Below are 26,598 nucleotides of genomic sequence, written 5' to 3' on the forward strand. Positions count from 1 at the left end.
TGCTGGTGACACTGTTGGGGATTTATTCAAAATTGAAGGCATACTGAACCAACATGGCTACCACAGCATCTTGCAGCGGCATGCTATTTCATCCGGTTTGCATTTAGTTGGACCATCATTTATTTTTCAACAGGACAATGATCCCAAACACATCTCCAGGCTGTGTAAGGGCTATTTGACCAAGAAGGAGAGTGATGGGGTGCTACACCAGATGACCTGGCCTCCACAGTCACCAGGCCTGAACCCAATCGAGATGGTTTGGGGTGAGCTGGACCGCAGAGTGAAGGCAAAAGGGCCAACAAGTGCTAAGCATCTCTGGGAACTCCTTCTAGATTGTTGGAAGACCATTCCCGGTGACTACCTCTTGAAGGTCATCAAGAGAATGCCAAGAGTGTGCAAAGCGGTCATCAAAGCAAAAGGTGGCTACTTTGAAGAACCTAGAATATAAGACATTTTCAGCTGTTTCACACTTTTTTGTTAAGTATATAATTCCACATGTGCTAATTCATAGTTTTGATGCCTTCAGTGTGAATGTACAATTTTCATAGTCATGAAAATACAGAAAAATCTTTAAATGAGAAGGTGTGTCCAAACTGTTGGTCTGTACTGTATTCCTGACAGAAGCCCGTACAGTCTATACAATAATATAGACCTGACAGGAGCCCATACAGTGTAGCATCTTCAGTGGTGAGCCGGCTACACTGTATGGTATGGGCTGCAGACAGGCACCTGGAAGGAGCCAATCATGCCCATACGGTTTGGCTCGGCTGAGGCTCAGATCCGTGTTCTTTCCTTCTGTATCCGGTCACGTGGTGCGTCCTACAGGAAGTGACGACGCCTGTTTGGGGTTCCGGTGTCAGACGTGGTGATGGCTGCTGCTCGGAGCATGGTCGTGTTCTGGGTTCTGGTTTTGACCGTTGCTGGGTCCTTTCCTTTGAGCCGTGCGGACAGTGCGGAGCCTTCCCGGTGGACCGTGCTCCTCTCCCCGGTGAGTTCGGGGGCTGACGTGCCGCTGTCAGTGCTGGAGCAGGGGATCCTCTGTGGTGGTATCACAGCCGCCATCCCTGCCCTCGGCATGTACTCGCCCTGCTCGCTCCCCTCACACTGACTGCAGCCGCTGGCCTCCGCTGCACAGCACGTCTTTTCCTTGTAGCTCCTGATATTTACAGGAGGTTCCATCACATCAGCCTCAGAATACGGGTGAATATAGTGCTATTGTCCCCAGCACCGGTCAGTGTTCTGTGCATGAGCCCCCAGCAGTGAGGTCAGGGGGCGGTGAGAGCTCTGGACCCTTCTGTGATGTGTGGAGTTTGGGTGCTGGCCCAGGTATGGAAATGAGAAGTGGTGCCCCCCGTCTACTGCTGCTGCGTGCCAACACAGGAGGCGCTGGCCACCACGCTTAGTACCTTATCTAACGTACTATTTAATGAATCTTATTTTTGCTAGATCACCTTGAATGCTGGGGCCGCCCCGGTGACGTCGGCGAGTGGCGCTGGGGCCGCCCCGGTGACGTCGGCGAGTGGCGCTGGGGCCCACCTGGTGGTGGTGCGCGGCGGCGTGGGGTGCTGGGGCTGCCCTGGTAGCGGTGGCGAGCTATAGAAAACATCGTGGCAACATTAATGAATAGCTAATGATGTGTTCTGTCAAAATGGAGGATCCGTCTGTGCATCATATCAGCCAAGCCCCTTAGTCCGTGGCCGGCTTTATAAAGTATGTTTCTCTGGAAACCCTAAAGGATTTCATAGTAAAATATCCCTGACTGCTCTAATTTTTTAGGCTATGTGCACACGTTCAGGTTTTTTTCGTGTTTTTTAGCGATAAAAACGCTATAAAAACTCATTAAAAACGCATACATTATGCATCCTATCATTTAGAATGTATTCTGCAATTTTTGTGCACATGGTGCGTTTTTTTTCTGCGAAAAAAACGCATTGCGATAAAAAAAGCAGCATGTTCATTAATTTTGCGGATTTTACGCATTTTTCCCGCTATTCTATGCATTGGGGAAAAACGCATGAAAAACGCGAAAAAAAACGCATGCAGATTTCTGGCAGAAATGTCCGTTTTTTGTCAGGAAAATTTCTGTAAGAAATCCTGACGTGTGCACATAGCCTCACTGTCAGTAGTTTGGGCCTCATTAATCTAGTTACAGATTCCCACTGTTGTCCATTGTGCCCTAATTATTCTAATATAAAAATTTGTTTATGTAGTTTCTGTACAGTGATAAAAAAAAGAAAAAAAAAAAAGAAAAGCAACGTGTTATTTCCGTTTTGTGTACAGCTCCTATGCAGAGCTGTGTCTTTATGGTTACAGACTGCAAGCAAACTCCATGAACAGCCAGATGCTGCAGTCCTGTTACTGTCCTCTTTCTGTCCCCAGTGAGGAGTAGGATTAGAGTGAAAACCCCTGTACACACTACATAGCTGTCGGCTCAAGGTTGTGTCAGCTGTTACCCCCGATATGCTGGGCTCAGCCACACGCTTCTGTCTTCTATGGTAGAGCTGCTGACAGGCTCCCCTGGCAGGAGCTTATCCTCGAAGAATCAGCTTTTGGAATCTCAACAGGCTGGATCCTGCTGTCCTCGACATCACCGTGAGGGGAAGAGTCAGCAGGCTCTTTTGCACGATAGACTGCCGGCAGGCTCCGGCGCAGATTTCAGACTTTAGTCTCTTGTGTATTGGGGACCCCTGAGGCCTTAGCTCCATGTACGGGAGGTAATAGAACCTTTCTGCTCTTATGGTATCTTTGCACAGATATGTTACTTATCATCCTCTTTTTCTTTTCCTTAGAATGGCACAACGTTCACTTTTGGGAAGATCCTTTTCCGTGACTCTATCATCTTTATCAGCTGTAAGGACTTTCTTCAATTATTTATGTAATGTAACATATATACAGCTCTGGCAAAACTAAAGAGACCACCACATCAAATCCCTGTCATGGGCAGCCCAATCTCCAGACCTGAACCCCATTGAAAACTTCTGGAATGAAATCAAGAGGATGATAGTCACAAGCCATCAAACAAAGAACTGCTTACAATTTTGCGCCAGAAGCAGTGTGAAAGACTGGTGGAAAGCATGCCAAGACACATGAAAGCTGTGATTAAAATTCATGGTTATTCCACAAAATATTGATTTCTGAACTCTTCCTGAGTTAGAACATTAGTATTGTTGTTTCTAAAAGATTATGAACTTGTTTCTTTGCGTTATTTGAGGTCTGAAAGCACTGGGTTTTTAAATTTTGACCATTTTTCTTTGCCAGAAAAAAATACAAAATTTATTGCTTGGAACTTCGGAGACATGTTGTCAGAAGTTTATAGACTAAAAGAACAATTTACATTTTACTCAAAAATAGACCTATAAAGAGAAAAATGAGACAAACTGAACATTTTGCAGTGGTCTCTTAATTTTTGCCAGAACTGTGTATAATGGACTTAGTCGTTTGTGTGTCCCTCAGGTTATGTGTCTGTCACCTTCCAGGTAATTTTGTGTTTGCTTATTAGTCCGATGCGGATGTTCTCACCCAGCAGGTTTGCGGTTGACACAAGTCAGGTTGTTTGACTTCTTCCCCTCCTCCCACCTCGGTTGCTTTTCCTGGAGTGATGCCACAGTAGTATTTTCAGCGAGTGGCATGTTTTATTGCTGAATTGCCTAATTGATTGTGCCAGTTAAGTAAGGGTATATTAACCTTTGCTGAAATTTTTCCAGCTCTCCCACTCAACTGAACAGGGGCTTATAGGAAAAAAAAAATCCCTGCACCTGCTGCAGAATTGCCACCCTTCAGATACATAGAGGAGATTTTACTGTTGCTGAAACAAACAAAAAAGTTCCGTCACAGGTCCGTAGCGCATGAATATACCGTACTATTCATTGCAGAGATGATGACACTCTGGACGACTCATTGAGTTTCGCTCCTTACTTGGTACTTCATTGGTCTTTATCCACCCAACCCAGCACTGGATATGTGCACTCACTCAGCGCCATGTAAATAAGGTGCAACGCTTTCACTGGTCTCTTGCTTTACTTTGAAAGTATGACCGGCTACAGTTTTTCCTTCACACAATTTAATTTATCTCCTCTCGCCTCACCACTCCCTGATGAAGCAAGAGCGAAATAGGCAGTGGATGCCGTGCTGATGGGATGCTTTATTTCTGGCTTTCGTCTTTGATTCCACTTTAAATCTTGTTTCTCTGTGTTTCGGTTACTTGCTGTGTTCCTTCACCTCCTCTAAGTTTTAACTGGTCATGCCGAGCTATATGTAGATTCAGACTTGGCAGCTGTATTGATCAATGGACACAAATCAATGGACATACGGTACATATTTTGTGATTTTAGTGTTATATCTCCATGGGGACGGTACAAGTTGAGATACATGGCAAGCCTTCCTTAATGCCTAAAAAAGGAGGGGAAAATTATCAGACGAGTTGAAAACTTAACCTTTTAATCAACTAATCGTATTCTTGCTCTTAATATAAGACAACCTTTACATATCCAAGCTCCTATTGGAGAGATGGTCAATGACTGCTGTCTGACCCAGGATTATTATTATACTTGTCCAAGAAATAATTAGGACAACAGAAGTTTATACAGATTGATATTATCTTTATTAATAAGCACATAAATTGGTACAGGATATTGCATAGGACAAATAGTCCATGTAAGAAGATTAATGACATTGCATGGTAATGTATTATGTGCATACATCAGCATTATGGTGGGTGACTATGAAGACTATTGGGATAAACCATACAAAAATAACTAACTTAATGCTCCATCATTTAAGTAGTGACCCTGTCTTATCAAATACTAAACAGAATATGCAAGTAAAGTCCCCATAGACATAAATGGCTGTTACCTTAACTATATTTTGGCCAATTGTTTTGCTGACTGCTATCTCTGCCCTACATACACAGGAGGATTTCTTTTGGCTCCTGTCTTATCAACGAGACAGCCATAGCCTACATGGGAGAGCAATGCGATTGGCAGTCCAAAATGATACATGCGCTATCTACATCTTTCCCAACAATTACTGGCACCCCCATACACATTAGATTATTGGCCAAAGCAGTCGATATCAGCCAGTTCAACCAACATTAAGGTACCTTCACACTAAGCGACGCTGCAGCGATATCGACACCGATGCCGATCGCTGCAGCATTGCTGTGTGGTCGCTGGAGAGCTGTCACACAGACAGCTCTCCAGCGACCAACTATGCCGAAGTCCCCGGGTAACCAGGGTAAACATCGGGTTACTAAGCGCAGGGCCGCGCTTAGTAACCCGATGTTTACCCTGGTTACCAGTACATACTTACATTCCGGTGTCCGTAACGTCCCCCGGCGTCCGCTTCCTGCACTGACTATGAGTGCCGGCCGTAAGGCACAGCACAGCGGTGACGTCACCACTGTGCTCTGCTTTTACTTTACGGCCGGCACTCAGTCAGTGCGGGAAGCGGACGGCGGGGGACGTGTGACACAGCAGAAGGTGAGTATGTACTGTTTGTTTTTTTTACTTTTACAATGGTAACCAGGGTAAATATCGGGTTACTAAGCGCGGCCCTGCGCTTAGTAACCCGATATTTACCCTGGTTACCTTTGTAAAACATTGCTGGCATCGTTGCTTTTGGTGTCAAACACGACGATACACGCCGATCTGACGACCAAATAAAGTTCTGAACTTTCAGCAACGACCAGCGATATCACAGCACGATCCAGATCGCTGCTGCGTGTCAAACACAACGATATCGCTATCCAGGACGCTGCAACGTCACGGATCGCTATCGTTATCGTTGCAAAGTCGCTTATTGTGAAGGTACCTTTAGTCTAATGTGTATGAGGGCCTTAAAGGGAGCCTGTCACCCCCAAAATCGAAGATGAGCTAAGCCCACCAGCATCAGGGGCTTATCTACAGCATTCTGTAATGCTGTAGATAATCCCCCAATGTATCCTGAAAGAGGAGAAAAAGAGGTTATATTATACTAACCCAGGGGCTGTCCGGTCCGATGGACGTCGCGGTCCGGTGCGGGGCCTCCTATCTTTATAGGATGACGTCCTCTTCTTGTCTTCACGCTACAGTGCGCAGGCACCGGGAAAGGTCAGAGAGGGCCGGTGTCTGTGCACTGAAGTACTTTGCTCTGTCCTCAACAGGACAGACAAAGTACGCCAGCGCCAGATCCGCAGGGTGAAGACAAGAGGACATCATCGTAAGAAGATGGGAGGCCCCGGTCCGGACCGCAACACCCATCGTACCGGAACGCCCCCCCCCCCAGGTGAGTATAATCTAACCTCTTTTTCTCATCTTTCAGGATACATCGGAGGCTTATCTACAGCATTACAGAATGCTGTAGATAAGCCCCTGATGCCGATGGGCTTAGCTCATCTTCGATTTTAGGGGTGACAGATTCCCTTTAACCTAGCACTGAGGTTAGCCAGGATAATGGTAGTAGTCAGAATACAGACCTTTTGGTGGCAGAACTCCTCAACGCATGTTTTGCCTTTCTTGATCACGGGGAAATTTCACAAGTTTTTCTAGTCACCTACCCAAGTGCTGATGATTCACATAATATATTACCTGGAGGTCAGGAGTAATTTCCTGTGTAATGTAATCTTCTGTACATGTACTATTTTATGCAGCCCTTCAAGATCAGATCAGCTTGAGTATACTTTTGTCATCCCCATATAAAGTATACAAAGTCCAAAGAGTATCACAAAAGTCATCCTCTTAAATTGGACCAAAAAATACAGAAACTGCTGTAGCGCTCAAACGTTAGGATTGCCATTTTTCACAGATGCACAACATTCTGCACTGAAGATATGTATGTGGTCGGTGAAGAAGACGTACGTTACATCCTGTGAGAGTGATTACAGCACCCATCGCCGGGGATAATGTCCCTCTAGACTAGTCCTCACTAACTAGTATATTGTGAGCAGTAAAAGTGTTCATACCGCTCAAAGCAGCAGAGTTTTCACACTTGGTTAAAAAGCATGAATAAGGCTCTGTATGGTGGCAAACTTTACAAAAACTGCACTTCTTTTACATAAGGTGAAAATATAAAACATTAATAGGAGAGGGGCTGAGTTCCATGCGCTACATTGTTTCTAAGATTAGCCTCATTACATGCTTTTATGGTTCCCTTTAAGGGCGCAGTCAGACAACTGAATAAATTGAACCACAGTGCTCAAACTGGCTGGCGGCTCTCCCTATCTGAGCGTAATAGCTTAATATATTTCTATGCAGCTGTCATGCTCTGGTCAGGAGACCTGCCTGCCAGTCCGAGCATTACGGTCGGATCTCTGAGTGATTTATACGGTTGACTGCACCCTAAGGGGTATGTGCACACAACGTCCTTTAGACACCTTCATACTCAGTTTTTCTGCAGGATGACATGTCAGGAAAACTCCAGCAGTGTTTTCCTTTAACGTCTTCTTGACATCTTTATGATCGGTTTTGCAGTGTTTTTGGTTAAAGAATTCTTATTTTGATGTTCTTTTTCATAATGTTTTATTTGTTATAAATGTATTTTTTCTTACTTTTTTTTTCCTATTTTTAGTTGAAGGTGGTCAGAAACCCTGCAGTAATTTTAACATCACTTGGTATCTACGGTATTGCACCTGCTACAATGAAATTTCTGCATTTAAGGTAAGTTATCAGAATAATTGGGTGGGAAATTGCGGAAGTAACAAATGCTGGCAGCAGTCATATTGTTGTGGTCAAATAACTAGTACATTTAACCCCTTTCTGTCATTGGACGTACTATTCCGTCCATGTGGGGTGGGCCCTACTTCCCAAGGACGGAATAGTACGTCCAGCACGATCGGCCGCGCTCACGGGGGGAGCGCGGCCGGGTGTCAGCTGACTATCGCAGCTGACATCCGGCACTATGTGCCAGGAGCGGTCACGGACCGCCCCCGGCACATTAACCCCCGGCACACCGCGATCAAACATGATCGCGGTGTACCGGCGGTATAGGGAAGCATCGCGCAGGGAGGGGGCTCCCTGCGTGCTTCCCTGAGACCCCCGGAGCAACGCGATGTGATCGCGTTGCTCCGAGGGTCTCCTACCTCCTTCCTCGCTGCAGGTCCCGGATCCAAGATGGCCGCGGCATCCGGGTCCTGCAGGGAGGGAGGTGGCTTACCGAGTGTCTGCTCAGTGCAGACGCTGGTAAGCCTGCAGCCCTGTCAGTGAGATCGGTGATATGACAGAGTGCTGTGCACACTGTCAAATCACCGATCTGTGATGTCCCCCCCCTGGGACAAAGTAAAAAAGTTTTAAAAAAAAATGTCCACATGTGTGTAAAAAAAAAAAAAAAAAAAAAAAAATCCTAAATAAATAAATAAAAAAAATTATTCCCATAAATACATTTCTTTATCTAAATTAAAAAAAAATCAAACAATAAAAGTACACATATTTAGTATCGCCGCGTCCGTAACGACCCCACCTATAAAACTACATAACTAGTTAACCCCTTCAGTGAACACCGTAAAAAAAACGAGGCAAAAAACAACGCTTTATTCTCATACCGCCAATCAAAAAGTGGAATAACACGCGATCAAAAAGACGGATATAAATAACCATGGTACCGCTGAAAACGTCATCTTGTCCCGCAAATAACGAGGCACCATACACCATCATCAGCGAAAAAATAAAAAAGTTATAGTCCTCAGAGTAAAGCGATGCCAAAATAATTATTTTTTCTATAAAATAGCTTTTATCGTATAAAAGCGCCAAAACATAAAAAAATGATGTAAATGAGATATCGCTGTAATCGCACTGACCCGAAGAATAAAACTGCTTTATCAATTTTACCAAACGCGGAACGGTATAAACGCCTCCCCCAAAAGAAATTCATGAATAGCTGGTTTTTGGTCATTCTGCCTCACAAAAATCGGAATAAAAAGCGATCAAAAAATCTCCCGTGCCCGAACATGTTACCAATAAAAACGTCAACTCGTCCCGCAAAAAACAAGACCTCACATGACACTGTGGACCAAAATATGGAAAAATTATAGCTCTCAAAATGTGGTAACGCAAAAAATATTTTTTGCAATAAAAAGCGTCTTTCAGTGTGTGACGGCTGCCAATCATAAAAATCCGCTAAATAACCCGATATAAAAGTAAATCAAACCCCCCTTCATCACCTGCTTAGGCTACGTTCACATTTGCGTTGTGCGCCGCAGCGTCGGCGACGCAACGCACAACGCAGGAACACCGCATGCACAACGCTGCGTTTTGCGACGCATGCGTCCTTTTTTTGCTTGATTTTGTACGCACAAAAAATGCAACTTGCTGCGTCGTCTGCGCCATGACGCGTGTGCCGCAGTGACGCATGCGTCGCAAAACGCAAGTGCAACGAATGTCCATGCGCCCCCATGTTAAATATAGGGGCGCATGACGCATGCGGCGACGCTGCGGCGCCCGACGCTGCGGCGCAGATCGCTAATGTGAACGTAGCCTTAGTTAGGGAAAAATTAAAAAAATTTAAAAAATGTTTTTATTTCCATTTTCCCATTAGTGTTAGGGCTAGGGTTAGGGCTAGGGTTAGGGCTACATTTAGGGTTGGGGCTAAAGTTAGGGTTAGGGTTGGGGCTAAAGTTAGGGTTAGGATTACATTTACGGTTGGGAATAGGGTTGGGATTAGGGTTAGGGGTGTGTCTGGGTTAGAGGTGTGGTTAGGGTTACCGTTGGGATTAGGGTTAGGGGTGTGTGTGGATTAGGGTTTCAGTTATAATTGGGGGGTTTCCACTGTTTAGGCACATCAGGGGCTCTCCAAACGTGACATGGCGTCCCATTTCAATTCCAGCCAATCCTGCGTTGAAAAAGTAAAACAGTGCTCCTTCCCTTCCAAGCTCTCCCGTGCGCCCAAACAGTGGTTTACCCCAACATATGGGGTATCAGCGTACTCGGAACACATTGGAGAACAACTTTTGGGGTCCAATTTCTCCTGTTACCCTTGGGAAAATACAAAACTGGGGCTAAAAAATAATTTTTGTGGAAAAAAAAATATTTTTTATTTGCATGGCTCTGCGTTATAAACTGTAGTGAAACACTAGGGGGTTCAAAGCTCTCACAACACATCTAGAGGAGTTCCTTAGGGGGTCTACTTTCCAAAATGGTGTCACTTGTGGGGGGTTTCTACTGTTTAGGTACATTAGGGGCTCTGCAAACGCAATGTGACGCCTGCAGACCAATCCATCTAAGTCTGCATTGCAAATGATGCTCCTTCCCTTCCGAGCTCTGCCATGCGCTCAAACGGTGGTTCCCCCCAGATATCAGGTATCAGCGTACTCAGGACAAATTGGACAACAATATATAGGGTCTAATTTCTCCTGTTACCCTTGGAAAAATATAAACTGGGGGCTAAAAAATAATTTTTGTGGAAAAAAATTTTTTTTATTTGCACGGCTCTGCGTTATAAACTGTAGTGAAACACTTAGGGGTTCAAATCTCTCACAACACATCTAGATGAGTTCCTTAGGGGGTCTACTTTCCAAAATGGTGTCACTTGTGTTTTTTTTTTTACTGTTTAGGTACATTAGGGGCTCTGCAAACGCAATGTGACGCCTGCAGACCATTCCATCTAAGTCTGCATTCCAAATGGCGCTCCATCCCTTCCGAGCCCTCCCATGCGCCCAAACGGTGGTTCCCCCCCACATATGGGGTATCAGCGTACTCAGGACAAATTGGACAACAACTTTTGGGGTCCAATTTCTCCTGTTACCCTCGGGAAAATACAAAACTGGGGGCTAAAATATAATTTTTGTGGGAAAAAATTTTTGTTTTATTTTTACGGCTCTGCATTATAAACTTCTGTGAAGCACTTGGTGGGTCAAAGTGCTCACCACACCTCTAGATAAGTTCCTTAGGGGGTCTACTTTCCAAAATGGTGTCACTTGTGGGGGGGTTTCAATGTTTAGGCACATCAGTGGCTCTCCAAACGCAACATGGCGTCCCATCTCAATTCCTGTCAATTTTGCAGTGAAAAGTCAAACGGCGCTCCTTCCCTTCCGAGCTCTCCCATGCGCCCAAACAGTGGTTTACCCCCACATATGGGGTATCAGCGTACTCAGGACAAATTGCACAACAACTTTTGTGGTCCAATTTCTTCTCTTACCCTTGGCAAAATAAAAAATTGGGGGCGAAAAGATCATTTTTGTGAAAAAATATGATTTTTTATTTTTACGGCTCTGCATTATAAACTTCTGTGAAGCACTTGGTGGGTCAAAGTGCTCACCACACATCTAAATAAGTTCCTTAGGGGGTCTACTTTCCAAAATGGTGTCACTTGTAGGGAGTTTCAATGTTTAGGCACATCAGGGGCTCTCCAAACGCAACATGGCGTCCCATCTCAATTCCAGTCAATTTTGCATTGAAAAGTCAAATGGCGCTCCTTTCGCTTCCGAGCTCTGTCATGCGCCCAAACAGTGGTTTACCCCCACATATGGGGTATCGGCGTACTCAGGACAAATTGTATAACATCTTTTGGGGTCCATTTTCTCCTGTTACCCTTGGTAAAATAAAACAAATTGGAGCTGAATTAAATTTTGTGTGAAAAAAAGTTAAATGTTCATTTTTATTTAAACATTCCAAAAATTCCTGTGAAACACCTGAAGGGTTAATAAACTTTTTGAATGTGGTTTTGAGCACCTTGAGGGGTGCAGTTTTTAGAATGGTGTCACACTTGGGTATTTTCTATCATATAGACCCCTCAAAATGACTTCAAATGAGATGTGGTCCCTAAAAAAAATGGTGTTGTAAAAATGAGAAATTGCTGGTCAACTTTTAACCCTTATAACTCCCTAACAAAAAAAAATTTTGGTTCCAAAATGATGCTGATGTAAAGTAGACATGTGGGAAATGTTACTTATTAAGTATTTTGTGTGACATATCACTGTGATTTAATTGCATAAAAATTCAAATTTGGAAAATTGCAAAATTTTCAAAATTTTCACCAAATTTCCATTTTTTTCACAAATAAACGCAGGTAATATCAAAGAAATTTTACCACTATCATGAAGTACAATATGTCACGAGAAAACAGTGTCAGAATCACCAGGATCCCTTGAAGCGTTCCAGAGTTATAACCTCATAAAGGGACAGTGGTCAGAATTGTAAAAATTGGCCCGGTCCATAACGTGCAAACCACCCTTGGGGGTGAAGGGGTTAAAAACGAAAATCTGTCAGAATGTAGCTGCAGTTGGACTAGAAAGGATAGAAGCTTATCTGCCTGGGCATTTTTTTTTTTTATAAATAATGTTTTATGTGTTATGAATTACTTAGAGACAGGGCTTTTAAGCTTTACATGACCCCCAAATCCTCCATTTTATGATATATCTGATGCTACAGCTATTCAATCTTTATGCCTTTTCAGCTTCACATATTTACTAAACAATAGCATTAAAAACATTCTGTATACTTTTTGTCAGTTGGAAAAAGTAGTCGACCGGCCACTTTTCAATATAGTTGAGACTACCAATTCCATTCCAACTATATATAAGGATGCAAAGGGGTTGTAAGTACACCATTCACATGATTTTAACCACTTTGAGATGAAGCCTGTTTTTACCTTAATGACCAGGCCAATTTTTACAATTCTGACCACTGTCACTTTAAGGTCATAACTCTGGAACGCTTTAATGGATTCCGGTGATTCTGAGACTGATTTCTCGTGACATATTGTACTTTGATAGCGATAAAAAAATTTTTTATATGACTTGTGTTAATTTGTGAAAAAAAAACGGAAATTTGGCAAAAATTGTGAAAATTTTGCAATTTTCAAACTTTTAATTTTTATGCTCTTAAATTAGAGAGTCATATCGCACAAAATAGTTAAAAATAACATTTCCCACATGTCTACTTTATATCAGCATAATTTTGGAAACATCATTTTTTTGTTGTTGTGCAATTTCTCTTGAGTATGCCTATGCCCCATATGTGGGGAAAAATCTGTTTGGGCGCTCGGGAGGGAAGGAGCGCCATTTGACTTTTTCTCACTTCATTGGGGGACACAGGTAACCATGGGTGTATGCTGCTGTCGCTAGTAGGCTGACACTATGCAAATAAGGAAAAAATAACTCCTCCTCGGCAGTATACAACCACCGACAGGCACAAGTCAACTCAGTTTTTGCTTAGTGTCCGTAGGAGGCGGACCTGGATCTAACACTAGATCCACTTTATCTTTTTTTCAGGGAATTTTGTGTGTGTTTATTAATCATTTCCTTTTTTCTTTCAGATTCACTTCTCTGGGTAACAGGGTGCAACTTCTAACCCTGTTTTTCCCACGTTATGCGACCGAGAGAGCAGTGTGGTATCACCCGCATTGCCCACTCTCGGGCCCCCTGGCAGGAATTTGTCCCCTTTCACCCTTTTGGGTGTTTCAGGGTGACTGTTTGGTGGCCAGTCCTCGCCTTTTCCCCTCCTCGCCCCTCTCCATGGAGAGGGCTGAGAGGAAGACGGTGGTCACCGGTGGTGACCTCCCCCCTTCTCACAAGGGGTTGATGCCGTCTTCTGCGCCGTTCCGGATACAGCGCGGGAAGGAGGATCTTCTCTTCCAGGACCCTCTCTGCCTTCCGAGGGCTCCTGACGCGATCCTCAGCTATAAGGAGGGGACCGGATCTTCAAGCAGGTTGTTTGACCCCCGCCCACAGCACTTGCCGCTGCAGCGTTCACCTACTGCAGCGCTCGTCCTTTTCGCAGTGATTTATTTAAACTTCGCGCCTTTTTGCCTTCTCAGCACGCGATTCCCTGCCTCTTCTCCTCGGCAGATTTTTTCGGCAGGCCATGTCCCTTCCTTTATGGCCTAACAGACTCTGGCTCCTTCGCAGTGCTGGGCACGCCTCCCCCTGGTCCCAGCACTGGCATTGGCCACTCTTGGGTGGGACACGTCAGCCTATCGGGTCGTCGGTTTTGTTTTATACGGCCGGCCACGCCCCCTTTTCTGCTCGCCTGATCCAACGGGCCAATTACAGGAAGCCTGCCGTCTCTATCTCTTCAAGAGAGCTTCCCCACTCACCGTTCACTCTCAGCACGTCACGTGGCCATGAGTTCTTCTTCCGAGCAGGAGACACCTACTGCCACCAACGCCTCCCACGGCGATTCGCACGCACCTGTCCACGACTCTCACAGGGACAGACTAGAGAAAAGATCCAGGAAGAGGACTCTTCTGTCTAGCTCCTCATCCAGCTCACCGGACCCCACTGCATCATCTAGAATACCCCTCTCTACCCGTTCCCCCTCCTCGGAGGCAGACGTCAGGTCGGATGTAGCTTCTCAGTCAGAGTCTGACTCTGATGCACATCAGAACTCCGGGATGCAGGATATGGTAGATAGCCTTATTTCGGCTATTATTCAAACCCTTGAACTTAATGAGGAAGAATCGGCTACTCAGGACGACTCCGTTTAATTCAAACGGGTGAAACGTCCCTCCAGAGTTTTTCCCAATCACAAAGAGTTTGAGAATACTACCTCTAGACACTGGGAACATCCCGGAGAACGTTTTCCAGGAAGGAAACGTCTGGACATTTTGTACCCTTTTGATTCACACCTTGTCAGCAAATGGTCCGAATCCCCTAATGTAGATCCACCGGTGTCAAGGTTATCCTCGCAGACAGTTCTGTCCATTCCTGATGCAGCATCTCTCAAGGATGCTACGGACAGACAAATTGAGGCTTTAACCATATCAGCCTTTGAGGCGTCCGGCGCCTCTCTGCCCCAATTTTGCCTCTTGAGTGGCGAAAGCCGTATCGGCCTGGGCCAAGATACTTTGCAGGGGCATTGTAGCTTCGGCTCCTTCTGAGGATCTAGCGGACCAGATTGCCCAAGCGGGGAAATATCTTTTTAAATGCCTCCTTGGATGCGGCATTGCCATTCGCCGTGTCCTTTAGCTGAAGGCGTGGAACGCTGACCCCGCTTCTAAAAAAAATCCCTCACTGGCCTGCTGTTCCAGGGCTCCAGGCTCTTTGGCACAAAGCTGGACCAGATTATCTCAGACGCCACTGGTGGTAAGAGCACTTCTCTACCTCAATCTAAACCTAGGTGCTCCTTCAATAAAAAGGGACCCCAATCCTTTCTCCCATTTCGACCCTTCACTTCCTAAGGTGGTTCCTCTCAGCAGGACCGTTCTTCCGCTCAAGGGGAACAACGAAAACCTTCCTTCAGGCCTACCCCTCACTGGAGGCCTAAGAGCCGCTCCTCTAAACCATCCGGATCTCGCGGCCACAGATTTTCTTCAAAATGTCGGGTCACCCCCACCTGGAAATCTTTCCAGGGTGGGAGGCAGACTACTTCTGTTCACGGAGGCTTGGTTATCGGTTGTTGGCGACGCCTGGGTCAGAGAGATCGTTACATCAGGCTACAAAATAGACTTTTCTTTGCCCCCAGGGAGATGTTTCTTCCCCTCTCGTCCACCCAAGCAGCCCTCCCATGTCCCAGGGCTTCTCCAGGCCGTCGCTTCCCTCCTCGCCCCAGGGGTAATCGTCCCAGTTCCTTACCGCGAGCGGTTTTCAGTTTTTTACTCAAATCTGTTCGTAGTTTCGAAAAAAGATGGCTCTCTCCGCTCGATTTTGGATCTCAAGCAGTTGAACCGCCACCTTCGCATTTGGCACTTCAAGATGGAGTCTCTGCGCTCAGTGATCGCTTCCATGGAACCGGGAGAATATCTGTGCTCTGGACATTCACGATGCGTACCTGGACATTCACGATGCATACCTACACATTCCTGTTTGTTTACAGCATCAGAGGTTCCTTCTTTTCGCGATCCAGGAGCAACATTACCAGTTCACCTGGCCTGGCTTCCGCTCCAGGGTCTTCACGAAGGTAATGGCGGCGGTCATGGCCATCCTTCGTTCAAGGGGGATCCTTATAATCTCCTATGTCGACGACCTCCTGGTCAAGGGTCCGTTTCACTGGGACTGCCGCCAGAGTCTCCAGATCACTCTGGACACGCTAATCCGTCTCGATTGGATAATCAACAAAGAGAAGTCGACCTTAATTCGGACCCAACGTCTCGAGTTCCTAGGCATGGAATTCGACACCATTCAAGCCCAGGTCTTCCTCCCAAAGGAGAAGTTCCTTTCTCTCCGGCAGGGCATCAAAGCCCTAAAGCACCCTGTCCCTTTGCCTCTACGGCTCTGCATGAGAGTACTAGGGAAGATGGTCGCTTCCATGGAAGCAGTGCCTTATGCTCAGTTCCACTATCGCCCTCTCCAGCTGGCCCTCCTGTCAGCCTGGGACAGGAGCCCACTTTGACTAGATAGCCCAGTTTGCCTACCTCTCAATGTGAGACAGTCTCACTTGGTGGACGCTATCCACCTCCATTCTGCGCGGGAGGTCATTTCTCCCCTTCGGCTGGCAAGTCATCACCACCGATGCCAGTCTTCAGGGGTGGGGTGTGGTCTTTCTCCATCTCACAGCGCACGGCTGCTGGAATGCTCAAGAGACCCTTCTCCCAATCAATCTCTTGGCGATCAGGGCAATCTTCCTGGCTCTCCTCCTCTGGCAGTCCCTCCTCACGGGAAAACCGGTCCGCATGCAGTCGGACAACGCCACGGCCGTGGCATACATAAACCACCAGGGAGGGTGAGTGAGTACCTTAAAGGGTCAGGTTTCCGCTCTGTCCATCCTCTTCCAAAGGGACCTGGCTTCCCTCCCTCAGGTAAAGACCTTTGTGATGGTGTGATATGCTATGTGGGTATCATTTTTGTGTATATTTCTATTTTACTTATTTTCATGGTGTTCTCTTGTAGGATGAGTTATTTGCTAATTGATGAATAGCTGTGGTTTCCATCTGATATCGGCCCCCACAGCACTGTATTTTTGTCTTCTCACAGGGTCAGTGAATAAACCTGTTTGCTAATATGTTAATGACATATTGACCTAGCTTGTTGAAACAATGAGCCCCTGCGACCTTCCCCCTCCTGACCTGTGAATGAGGAGGGGGAATTTTTTAAAATATCAGGGAGGTGAGACACAGATCAGTCCTGTGTGGAATGATGATGTGTTCACAGCACCTCAGAGAGAAAGAAGAGTATATGGACTATGTGATCCTCTGTCTGCTGGATTGTTGGTCTATTATCCTGTTAATGAACTGCGTTCAGATTCTGGACTATTTTATCCTTTGTGTGGTGGATTCTTTATGGACCTTTCATATTTTTGCCTAAATAAAGGTCTTGGAATTTTTTACTATACTCTAGCTCTGTAGATTGTGTGATATCGGATCCGGTTTGTCGTCTCTGAAGGTCGTCGGAAGGGGCTCCCTGCCTCTAAATCCACAATTGCTCATTGGATTCGTTTGTCGGTTCTGGAGGCATACCGTATTCAAAACAAACAGCCTCCTCCGGGGGTGAGGGCTCACTCTACCCAGGCTGTGGGAGCTTCCTGGGCCGTTTGTCACCAGGCTTCATCTTTGCGGGTTTGCAAGGCTGCAACCTGGTCGTCTCATCACACTTTCGGAAGGTTTTACAAGGTGCATACTCAGGTTTCTGCAGACGCAGGCCTGGGTAGGAAGATACTGCAGGCGGTGGTTGCCCAAAAGCCGACCCAAGTCTCCTTCTCTCTGAATATTTTCCCCACCCGTGGGACAGCTTTTGGACGTCCCATGGTTACCTGTGTCCCCCAATGAAGCGAGAGAGAGGGATTTTTGGTTCTTACCGTAAAATCTTTCTTGGAGCCTTCATGGGGGGACACAGCACCCTTCCTTTATGTTGTACCATGTTGGCCAATGTGCCATTGTTTCGGGTTGGTACATAGGTTAAGTTTGTTTATACTTGTCCTACTACTGCTTTAGCACCAACTGAGTTGACTTGTGCCTGTCGGTGGGTGTATACTGCCGAGGAGTTATTTTTTCCTTATTTGCATAGTGTCAGCCTCCTAGCGACAGCAGCATATACCCATGGTTACCAGTGTCCCCTAATGAACTAATGAAGGCTCCAAGAAAGAGATTTTACGGTAAGAACCAAAAATCCCTCTTTTTGATTTCAAAATATGATGGAATAACTAGCAGACATCATGTCGCTTTTGAAGAGCCCCTGATGTGCCTAAACAGTGGAAACCCCCCCACAAGTTACACCATTTTGGAAACTAGACCCCCCTTGGAACTTATGTAAATGTGTATTGAGCACCTTGAACCCCCAGGTGCTTCACAGAAGTTTAAATCGTTAAGCCATGAAAATAAAAAAAATCAAATTTTTCACACACAAATCTTTTTTAGCTACAAATTTTATTTTCACAAGGGCAGAAGGAGAAAATGGACCCCAAAGTTTGTTGTGCAATTTCTGAGTTCACCGATACCCCATATGTGGTCGAAAGCTACTTATGAGGCACAGTGCAAAGCTCAGAAGGGAAGTAGCGCCATATTACAGTGGAGATGTACCCCCCACAAGTGACGCTGTTTTGGAAATTATAACCCTTTGGGAATTTATCTACAAATGTAGTGACGATTTTGACTCCTTGGGTGTTTTCCAGAAACAGGCAGCAGTGGATGTTGCCGAGTGAAAATTGCAAACTGCCGTTCTAGTGACCAGTACATTATGCCCAGCTCATGCTTCCGGAGACACACACCTGTAAATAAGGCGGGCTCTCATCACTACAGAAGTTTCAAATGTGGGCACTAAGGCTATGTGCACACGTTCAGGATTTTTTTCGTTATAAAAACATGAAAAAAACGCATACAATAAGCATCCTATTATTAGAATGCAATCTGCAATTTTTGTGCACATGTTGCATTTTCTTTCCGTGGCGGAACGCTAGCATTCTGCAAGCTAATTACTCTTGTAAAACGCTAGTGTTTAGCGGGAAAACGCATGCCAATTCCGCATGCGTTTTACCCGCGGCACAGTTGCGGAATTACCACAGAAATTTCCGTGGTAATTCTGGACGTGTGTACATAGCCTAAATGTTGTTTAGGCACACTGGGGCTTAAAAGGGAGGGGAGCATTTGGATTTGGGAGCGGAGAATTTGCTGATTTTTTTTTTTTTTTTTTTTGCGGGTGAGGAGTCATTTCGCTTTTCCAGAGCCTTTGTGCTACCAGTAACGTGGAAGCCCCATATATTTCCGTTAACAGATGACAGATCTGAGTGGGGGACTTGCTTTTTTTTGTCGATTTGAGTGGAAGCTTTTATTGTGAGCAGTGCCTCCATCTGCCTCATTATAGAGAATCTTCTGCCAGAGGTTCCGTCTGAATCACATATTTCAGAGATTTACACAGAAACCCTCAGCGCAGTGCGCAGGATAAATGTGCTCCAAGCCTTACTGCGATATTTGGGAGGCAGAATGAAAAAATCAACAACATGTGAAGAATTGGTTTTATTTATTTTTTATGCCGTTCCTTGTTTGGTATAAGTGATTAGGTGACGTTATTCTTCGGGTCGGCGTGATTACAGCGATACCAGGGCTTTTATCTTTGGCTGCTGTCACATACAAAAAGACGCTTTTTATTGCAAAAACTAGTTTTTGCATCACCATATTTTGAGAGATATAATATTTTCATTTCTCTATCGCCTCATTGGGGGACACAGGAACCATGGGGTGTATGCTGGTGCCACTAGGAGGCTGACACTGTGCACAAAAGAAGATAGCACCTCTCCCTGCAGTGTACACCCCACTGACTGGCATTATGAGCTTCAGTTTAGCTTAGTGTCGGTAGGAGGTGGACACGGGTCTTTCATTAGACCCTTATCTACCTCAATGTGCGTCGTTTTTCTTCCAGGTTTTCTGGAGGGATACAGTGTGAACAGTCACAACTGTAATCCCACAATATGGACTGAGTACGGCGTGTACTGCCACCCCGTATCCTCATAGATCCGACAGCAGGACCAAGACCCTAGCACACAAGCGTTTTTAGAAGTTCGGTCCTAGCTCCGTCCCCCACTCACTTGCCCACCAGAGCCTGTCGGTTGCAGAGACGAGGACGTCCATCACCAGCTCCCTGGACGTCTGATACCTTCCCCGGTTTGAGGTTGGTAACGGACGGCGTGGGATGTTTTAGGTGAGTATTTCATCTACCCCTACCCTCAGGTGCCTTTTGGTCCCTCCTCGAATCCGGGGCATTCAGTGGGGAGGTCCCTTGTGATTCTTGTTTCGCGGGGGTGCGCGGGCTTTTTCCGGGCTGCCTTTTGGCCTGGTCGGCGTTTTCCGTCCTTTTTGGCCGCGGGCAGGAGTGCGGTCTACGGACGGTGGGCGGACACATGGGGAGGGGGTCGCCTCTCCATTCGCGCGGCGGCTGTCTCTTTTCTGGCGGCCGTGCCGTCTTCTGGGCCCGGCGCGGCGGCCTTGTGGGCGGCCGCGCTGTTTCTGTCCTGGCGCTGTGGTCGGCTGCTTTTCCCAGCGGCCGCACACTTTCCGGCGCCGCGGCCCTTTCCGTGGGTCACCGGCTTCTAATTTAGGCCCCGGCTTCTGCCGAGGCCTACTTCTGGCGCCGCGACTCTGCCCACTTCCTTGTTCCTCGGGCGGGTTTTTCTCCCGCCCGACTATCTCCTCCTTGGCGAGCTCCGCCCACCGGCGCCATATTGGTGCTCCTGCCTGGCAGTTAGCTCTGCCCATCGCCTTCTGTGACGCTGTAGGATTTCTTTTTGGCCCCAGGAACGTCTTGCTGCGCCCCTTCCAAGAGCGCGAATCCTGGCGTCCTCATCCCTTCCGGTCGCCATCTCCTCCCTGCTTCTGTCAGGCCTGCAGTAGGCTCTGGACTGGAGAGTGTCCCAGAAGTCTTCCCTGATTGCCTGTACCCCTGCTTGAAGGACCCTCGTTTCTGAAGAGCACCTTCAAAACCATGCAGCCCTCCATCTGGACAACGCTTCGCCTGCCGTGAGTAGCTCTGCACTGCAGACTGACACTCTCCCCTGCCTTCCTGTCCCCCTACCTTCTGGCATTCCTCGTGGGTTCGTTCGTCATGTTTAATTCTAAGGCAGGTTGCTCTCGTCCTCCTACTTCTTCCTCTGCATTAGTCAAACACTTTGCGTGTTCGTCTTGTAACTGCAAACTGCCCTCAGGTCAGTCCTCTCCCCTCTGTCAGGCCTGCAGCAACCCCATTATGCCCACCGCCCAGGTTCCCCCTGCTGCTCCGCTTGAGAGCGAAGTCTCCACCCTAGGCTGGGCTTCCTCTCTGTCACAATCGGTAGCGGATCTAACACAGGTTTCCCAGACCCTTATGTCCGTGCTCGATCGGTTGCCCCTGCAGGCTCCCGCAGTTGCCAGTGGGTCGCAAGAAGCTCCGTCCGAGACTTCCAATATAGGCTGCAAAAGATCCCGACAGGAACGCCGGTCTGAGTCCTATTCCCGTTCCATCTCACCTCACGGTCCTTCTCTGCGGTCGACTTCTCCCCGCTCCTCCTCCCCTGACTCGGAGTATAATTTGGAGCTGAACTTGAACTAAATCGCTAGCATGAGGGATACGGTTCAGAGTCTCATTGGAGCGGTCAACAAGACCTGTGGCATCAAAGATTCCTCTACGGAACCCGCAGATCAGGCGGTTTCGTTTAGGCGGTCTAAACCACCCCCCAAGGTTTTCGCTCCTCGTCCTGAATTTGATGAGCTTCTGGCCTGAGAGAGAGAGAATCCGACCAGACTCTTTCAAAGAGGAAAGCGCCCTGGCATCTTATATCCTTTTTCTCCGGATCTCACCACCAACTGGACTTCCTCTCCCTCTGTGGACCCACCAGTTTCTAGACTATCCACCAGCACAGTCCTCCCGCTGTCTGGCGGAGCATCTCTGAAAGATTCCAACAATAGAATCATAGAATCCTTTGCAAAGTTGGCCGTCGAAGCAGCTGCGTCTACCCTATGTTTGACCTTTGCTTCAACCTGGGTTGTGAAGTCTATATCTGAATGGGCCAAACAACTCCGTCTGGGCATCCTGGCCAGAGCTCCACCAGAACAGCTGGCGGAACTCGCCACCCAAATTTCTCACGCTGGGGAATATTTGGTTTCTGCTTCCCTGGACGCTGCGTCCTGTGCCGCTCAGGCGTCCAGTAATGTGGTGGCCATCCGTCGTACCATTTGGCTCAAGGCCTGGCAGGCAGATTTGTCATCACAAAAGTCCCTTACCAGTCTGGTTTTTCAGGGATCTCGTCTCTTTGGTTCCAAGCTGGACCAAATTGTTAAGGACGCCACCGGGGGCACAAGCTCACTTCTCCCCCAGTCCAAACCTTGCCGACCTCCACCTAGGCGGCAGTTTCGGCCCTTTCGTCGTTTCGCGGTGTCTGATTCCTTTTCCCAACAGCAGAGGCCACAGGCACGTCGAGAGAAGAAGGTATCCTTCAGACCCACCCCTTCCTGGCGTTCCCGCTTCTTCCAAGGTAGATCCTCCAGGTCTAGGACTGGAAGATCCACATCGGCATGACTCTCATCTAGACCCCAGCCCATTTCCCAGGCTGGGCGGCTGTCTCCTCTTCTTCAGGGACGTCTGGATATCCTCAGCAGAAGACACATGGGTCAGGGAAGTTGTATCCTCAGGATACAAAATAGAGTTAATTTCATGGCCCCGGGATCGTTTCTTCAAATCCCGACCTCCAAGTGATCCCGCTCTGGTTCCGGGTTTCTTTGCAGCCATCGCTTCCCTCCTCAAATCCGGGGTAATCTTTCCCGTCCCAGAAAAAGAACGGTTCACAGGTTTCTATTCGAATCTTTTTGTGGTACCGAAAAAAGACAGCAAGGTTCGTCCCATTCTGGATCTAAAATTGCTGAACAAGAGTGTTCGTCTGAGACACTTCAGGATGGAATCCCTTCGTTCAGTAATTGCTTCCATGGAGCTGCAGGAATTCCTGTGCTCCATAGACATCCTGGACGCCTACCTCCATGTTCCGACCTTCCTGGGACATCACAGATTCCTGCGTTTTGCAGTACATCAGGAGCATTTTCAGTTTGTCGCCCTGCCGTTCGGTTTCGCAACCTCCCCCAGGGTTTTTACGAAGATCATGGCAGCGCTGATAGCCATCTTGAGGGTCAGAGGCCTGGTTCTTTTTTTGTACCTCGACGACATCCTCATCAAGGCTCCGTCCTTTTCTCAGGCTCACGAAAGTCTGTCCATCGTCCTCGACACCCTAGCCCGTTTCGGGTGGCTTGTCAACCAAAAGAAGTCCTGCCTTATTCCTTCTCAGAGCCTCGTTTTTCTGGACATGCTCTTCGACACTCGTCAGACCAGAGTCTTCCTTCCCGAAGACAAGAGATCCATCCTTCGTCGGGAAGTTCGCTTGCTCCAGGGCCCTCGACTTCCCTCCTTCCGATCGGCCATGAAGGTCCTGGGAAGGATGGTTGCTACATTGGAAGCGATTCCCTTTGCCCAATTCCGTTCAAGACCCCTTCAGCAGGCTATTCTCTCACAGTGGGACAGGTCTGTCCTTTCTCTGGATCGCCCGATTCTGCTTTCTCCCAGGGTCAAACGGTCCCTCAACTGGTGGCTGACGTCACCTCTCATCTCCCAGGGCAGGTCCTTTCTTCCAGTTCACTGGCAGGTGGTGACGACGGATGCCAGCCTGCTCGGCTGGCGTGCTTTGTTTCGCCACCTGACTGTTCAGGTTTCTTGGTCGGTGCAGGAGTCAGCTCTACCGATCAATGTCCTTGAGATTCGGGCCATCTTTCTGTCCCTTCTTCACTGGGAAAGGATTTTCAGGGGTCTGCCAATTCGAATCCAGATGGACATGCCACAGCAGTGGCATATGTCAACCACCAGGGGGGGACTCGGAGCGCTCTGGCCTTGGCCAAAGTATCCAAGATCCTCCTTTGGGCAGAGGCAACGGTTCCGGTGATATCCGCGGTGCATATACCCGGCGTGGACAATTGGGCCGCCGACCTTCTCAGCCGCGAGGGCCCCGCTGCATGGGAATGGTCCTTGCATCAGGAGGTCTTCCATCAGATCTGTCTTCGATGGGGGACTCCGGATGTGGACCTCACGGCGTCCCGAACGAACAGGAAGGTCCCTCGGTTCGTCTCCAGGTCCCACGATCCGCTCGCAGTGGGCGTCAGTGCTCTGGCCATTCCTTGGTCGCAGTTCGTGCTCCCCTATCTGTTTCCACCCCTGCATTTGCTTCCCAAGCTGTTGAAAAAGATCAAGGCGGAAAGGGTGCCGGTCATTCTGATCTCTCCGGATTGGCCCAGGAGATCTTGGTTTACGGAGATCGTCAACCTTCTTGCGGACGCCCCCTGGCGCCTTCCAGACAGACCCGATCTGCTGTCTCGGGGTCCGATCTGCCACCTGAATTCTCGGTCACTCAGTTTGACGGCGTGGCTGTTGAGACCGCAGTTCTAAGAGTCTCTGACCTTTTCGGATCGGGTGATTCATACTATGATCCAGGCTAGGAAGCCCTCGTCTTCCAGGATCTACTATCGTACCTGGAAGGCTTACTTCCGTTGGTGCCAGTCCAACCACGTTTCACCTAGGTCCTTTTCCCTTCCTTCCATTTTGGCCTTCCTTCAGGCAGGTCTGGATTCGGGCCTCGCTCTTAGTTCCCTAAAGGGCCAGGTTTCTGCGCTCTCCATCCTTTTTTAGAAGACGCTATCTTCTCAGCCACATGTCAAGACCTTCCTTCAGGGAGTAGCCCATGCTGTCCCTCCGTACAGGGCTCCCGTGGATTCATGGGATTTGAATCTTGTGCTGGAGGTTCTGAGGGGTTCCCCCTTTGAGCCTCTCAGGGAGGTTTCCCTGTCAGTTCTATCCTGGAAGGTGGCCTTTCTTGTGGCCATCACCTCTATCCGGCGTGTTTCCGAGTTGGCGGCCCTTTCTTGCCGACCTCCTTTCTTGGTTATCCACCAGGATAAGGTGGTCCTGAGGCCTCCGCCTTCCTTCCTAAAGTGGTTTCCTCCTTCCACCTCAACGAGGACATCGTTCTACCTTCCTTTTGTCCAGCTCCGACTCATCCTCTGGAGCGATCGTTGAACAACCTGGACCTCGTCAGGGCGGTGAAGGTCTACCTGGCTAGAACGGCCGCTTTCCGGAAGACGGATTCTCTTTTCATCATTCCTGAAGACACGCGTAGAGGCCTGCCGGCCTCCAAGGCGACTATTGCTCGCTGGAACAGAACGGCAATTTTGGAGGCTTACCGGGTCAAGAAGAGAGTGCCCCCTCCCGGGATTAAGGCTCACTCTACCCGGGCAGTCGGCGCCTCCTGGGCGGTGCACCACAGGGCTTCCGCCGTACAGCTTTGCAAAGCGGCAACCTGGTCTTCCATCCACATGTTCGCCAAATTTTACAAGGTCCATACCTACGCTTCAGCGGACGCCAGCCTAGGCAGAAGGATCTTGCAGGCAGCAGTGGTGAGTCCTCTGATCTGATGGAAGTCTGTTTTTTCCACCTCAGGGACTGCTTTGAGACATCCCATGGTTCCTGTGTCCCCCAATGAGGCGATAGAGAAAACAGGATTTTTGGTTGCTTACCGTAAAATCTGTTTCTCGGAGCCTTCATTGGGGGACACAGCACCCTCCCATGTTATTCAGTTTATGTTGTTCTGTGACTGTTCTCATGTTTACAGTTCTCATGTTTGTGGTTGTTATTTCAACCTTATTGTTTTTCTGCTACTGCCTTCTCACTAACTGAAGCTCATAATGCCAGTCGGTGGGGTGTACACTGCAGGGGAGGAGCTAACTTTTTTTGTGGCACCAGCATACACCCCATGGTTCCTGTGTCCTCCAATGAAGGCACCGAGAAACAAATTTTACGGTAAGCAACCAAAAATCCTGTTATTTCGGCCAACAGTCATGTGAGGTCTTGTTTTTTGCTGGACGAGCTGAAGTATTTATTGGTACTGTTTTCGGTCACATGACATTGTTTGATTGTTTTCTATTAAGATTTTTTGGAGACGGAACAAAAAACAATTATTCAGGAATTGCTTCTTTTTTTTTTTTTATTATATATACTGTATATACTCGAGTATAAGCTGAGAATTTCAGCCCATTTTTTTAGGGCCGCTCATTACAGTAATGAATATGGACCCCACTCCCATAGGGGTGGAGCCGCATATTCATTACTGTAATGAGCGATACCATGTGACCGCTCAATACAGGAAATGCTGCCAGCGCCGGAGAACCAGGGACACCACGCCAGGAGCAGGTGAGTATAACGCAGTGCGCGATATTCACCTGCTCCGCGTTCCACCGTTGGCGCCGCTGCGTCTTCCCCGTCCTCTGCAGTGACGCTCAGTTCAGAGGGGCTCAGTGACGCAATTAGTGTGCGCAGCCCTCTGCCTGAACAGTCAGTGCAGAGGACGGGCAAGACACCGCGGCGCCCGTCGGTGGAACGTGGAGCAGGTGAATATAGCAAGTGCCGGGGGCCTGAGATGTGAGTATGTCATTCTTTTTAATTTTTTTTTATCGCAGCAACAGCATATGGGGTAAATGTCTGTATGGAGCATCGTATGGGGCCATGTGCAGCATTATATGGGGCAAATATCTGTATGGGGACATGTGCAGCATTATATGGGGCAAATATCTGTATGGAGCATCTTATGGGGCCATAATCAGCATTTGTGGAGCATTATATGGGGCATATTTTAATATGGAGCATCTTATAGGGGCCCATCATGAACTGTATGGAGCATTATATGAGGCTCCTGATTCAATATGGATGTTCAAAAACACTTAACCTACTGATGTCTCAATTAATTTTACTTTTATTGGTATCTATTT

At 47.6% G+C, this 26,598-nt stretch overlaps 1 protein-coding gene across 3 annotated transcripts in view; it reads left to right on the top strand.

The window, feature by feature from the left end:
• The first annotated feature begins 694 nt into the window (after window positions 1-694).
• The window catches only part of TMEM87A (transmembrane protein 87A), a 90,364-nt gene continuing 64,460 nt past the window's right edge, over window positions 695-26,598 (top strand). Inside the window, exons 1-3 of one of the 3 annotated variants that reach the window (XM_077261211.1) lie at window positions 695-988; window positions 2,790-2,850; window positions 7,543-7,631. In XM_077261211.1, coding sequence (XP_077117326.1) covers window positions 869-988; window positions 2,790-2,850; window positions 7,543-7,631 — 270 coding nt within the window. In that variant the 5' untranslated portion in view covers window positions 695-868. The remainder of the gene's footprint in view (window positions 989-2,789; window positions 2,851-7,542; window positions 7,632-26,598) is intronic. The other 2 variants (XM_077261203.1, XM_077261218.1) reach the window with 2 other exon arrangements.

This window comes from Ranitomeya variabilis, chromosome 1 (genome assembly GCF_051348905.1).
Source record: "Ranitomeya variabilis isolate aRanVar5 chromosome 1, aRanVar5.hap1, whole genome shotgun sequence".
NCBI lineage: Eukaryota > Metazoa > Chordata > Amphibia > Anura > Dendrobatidae > Ranitomeya > Ranitomeya variabilis.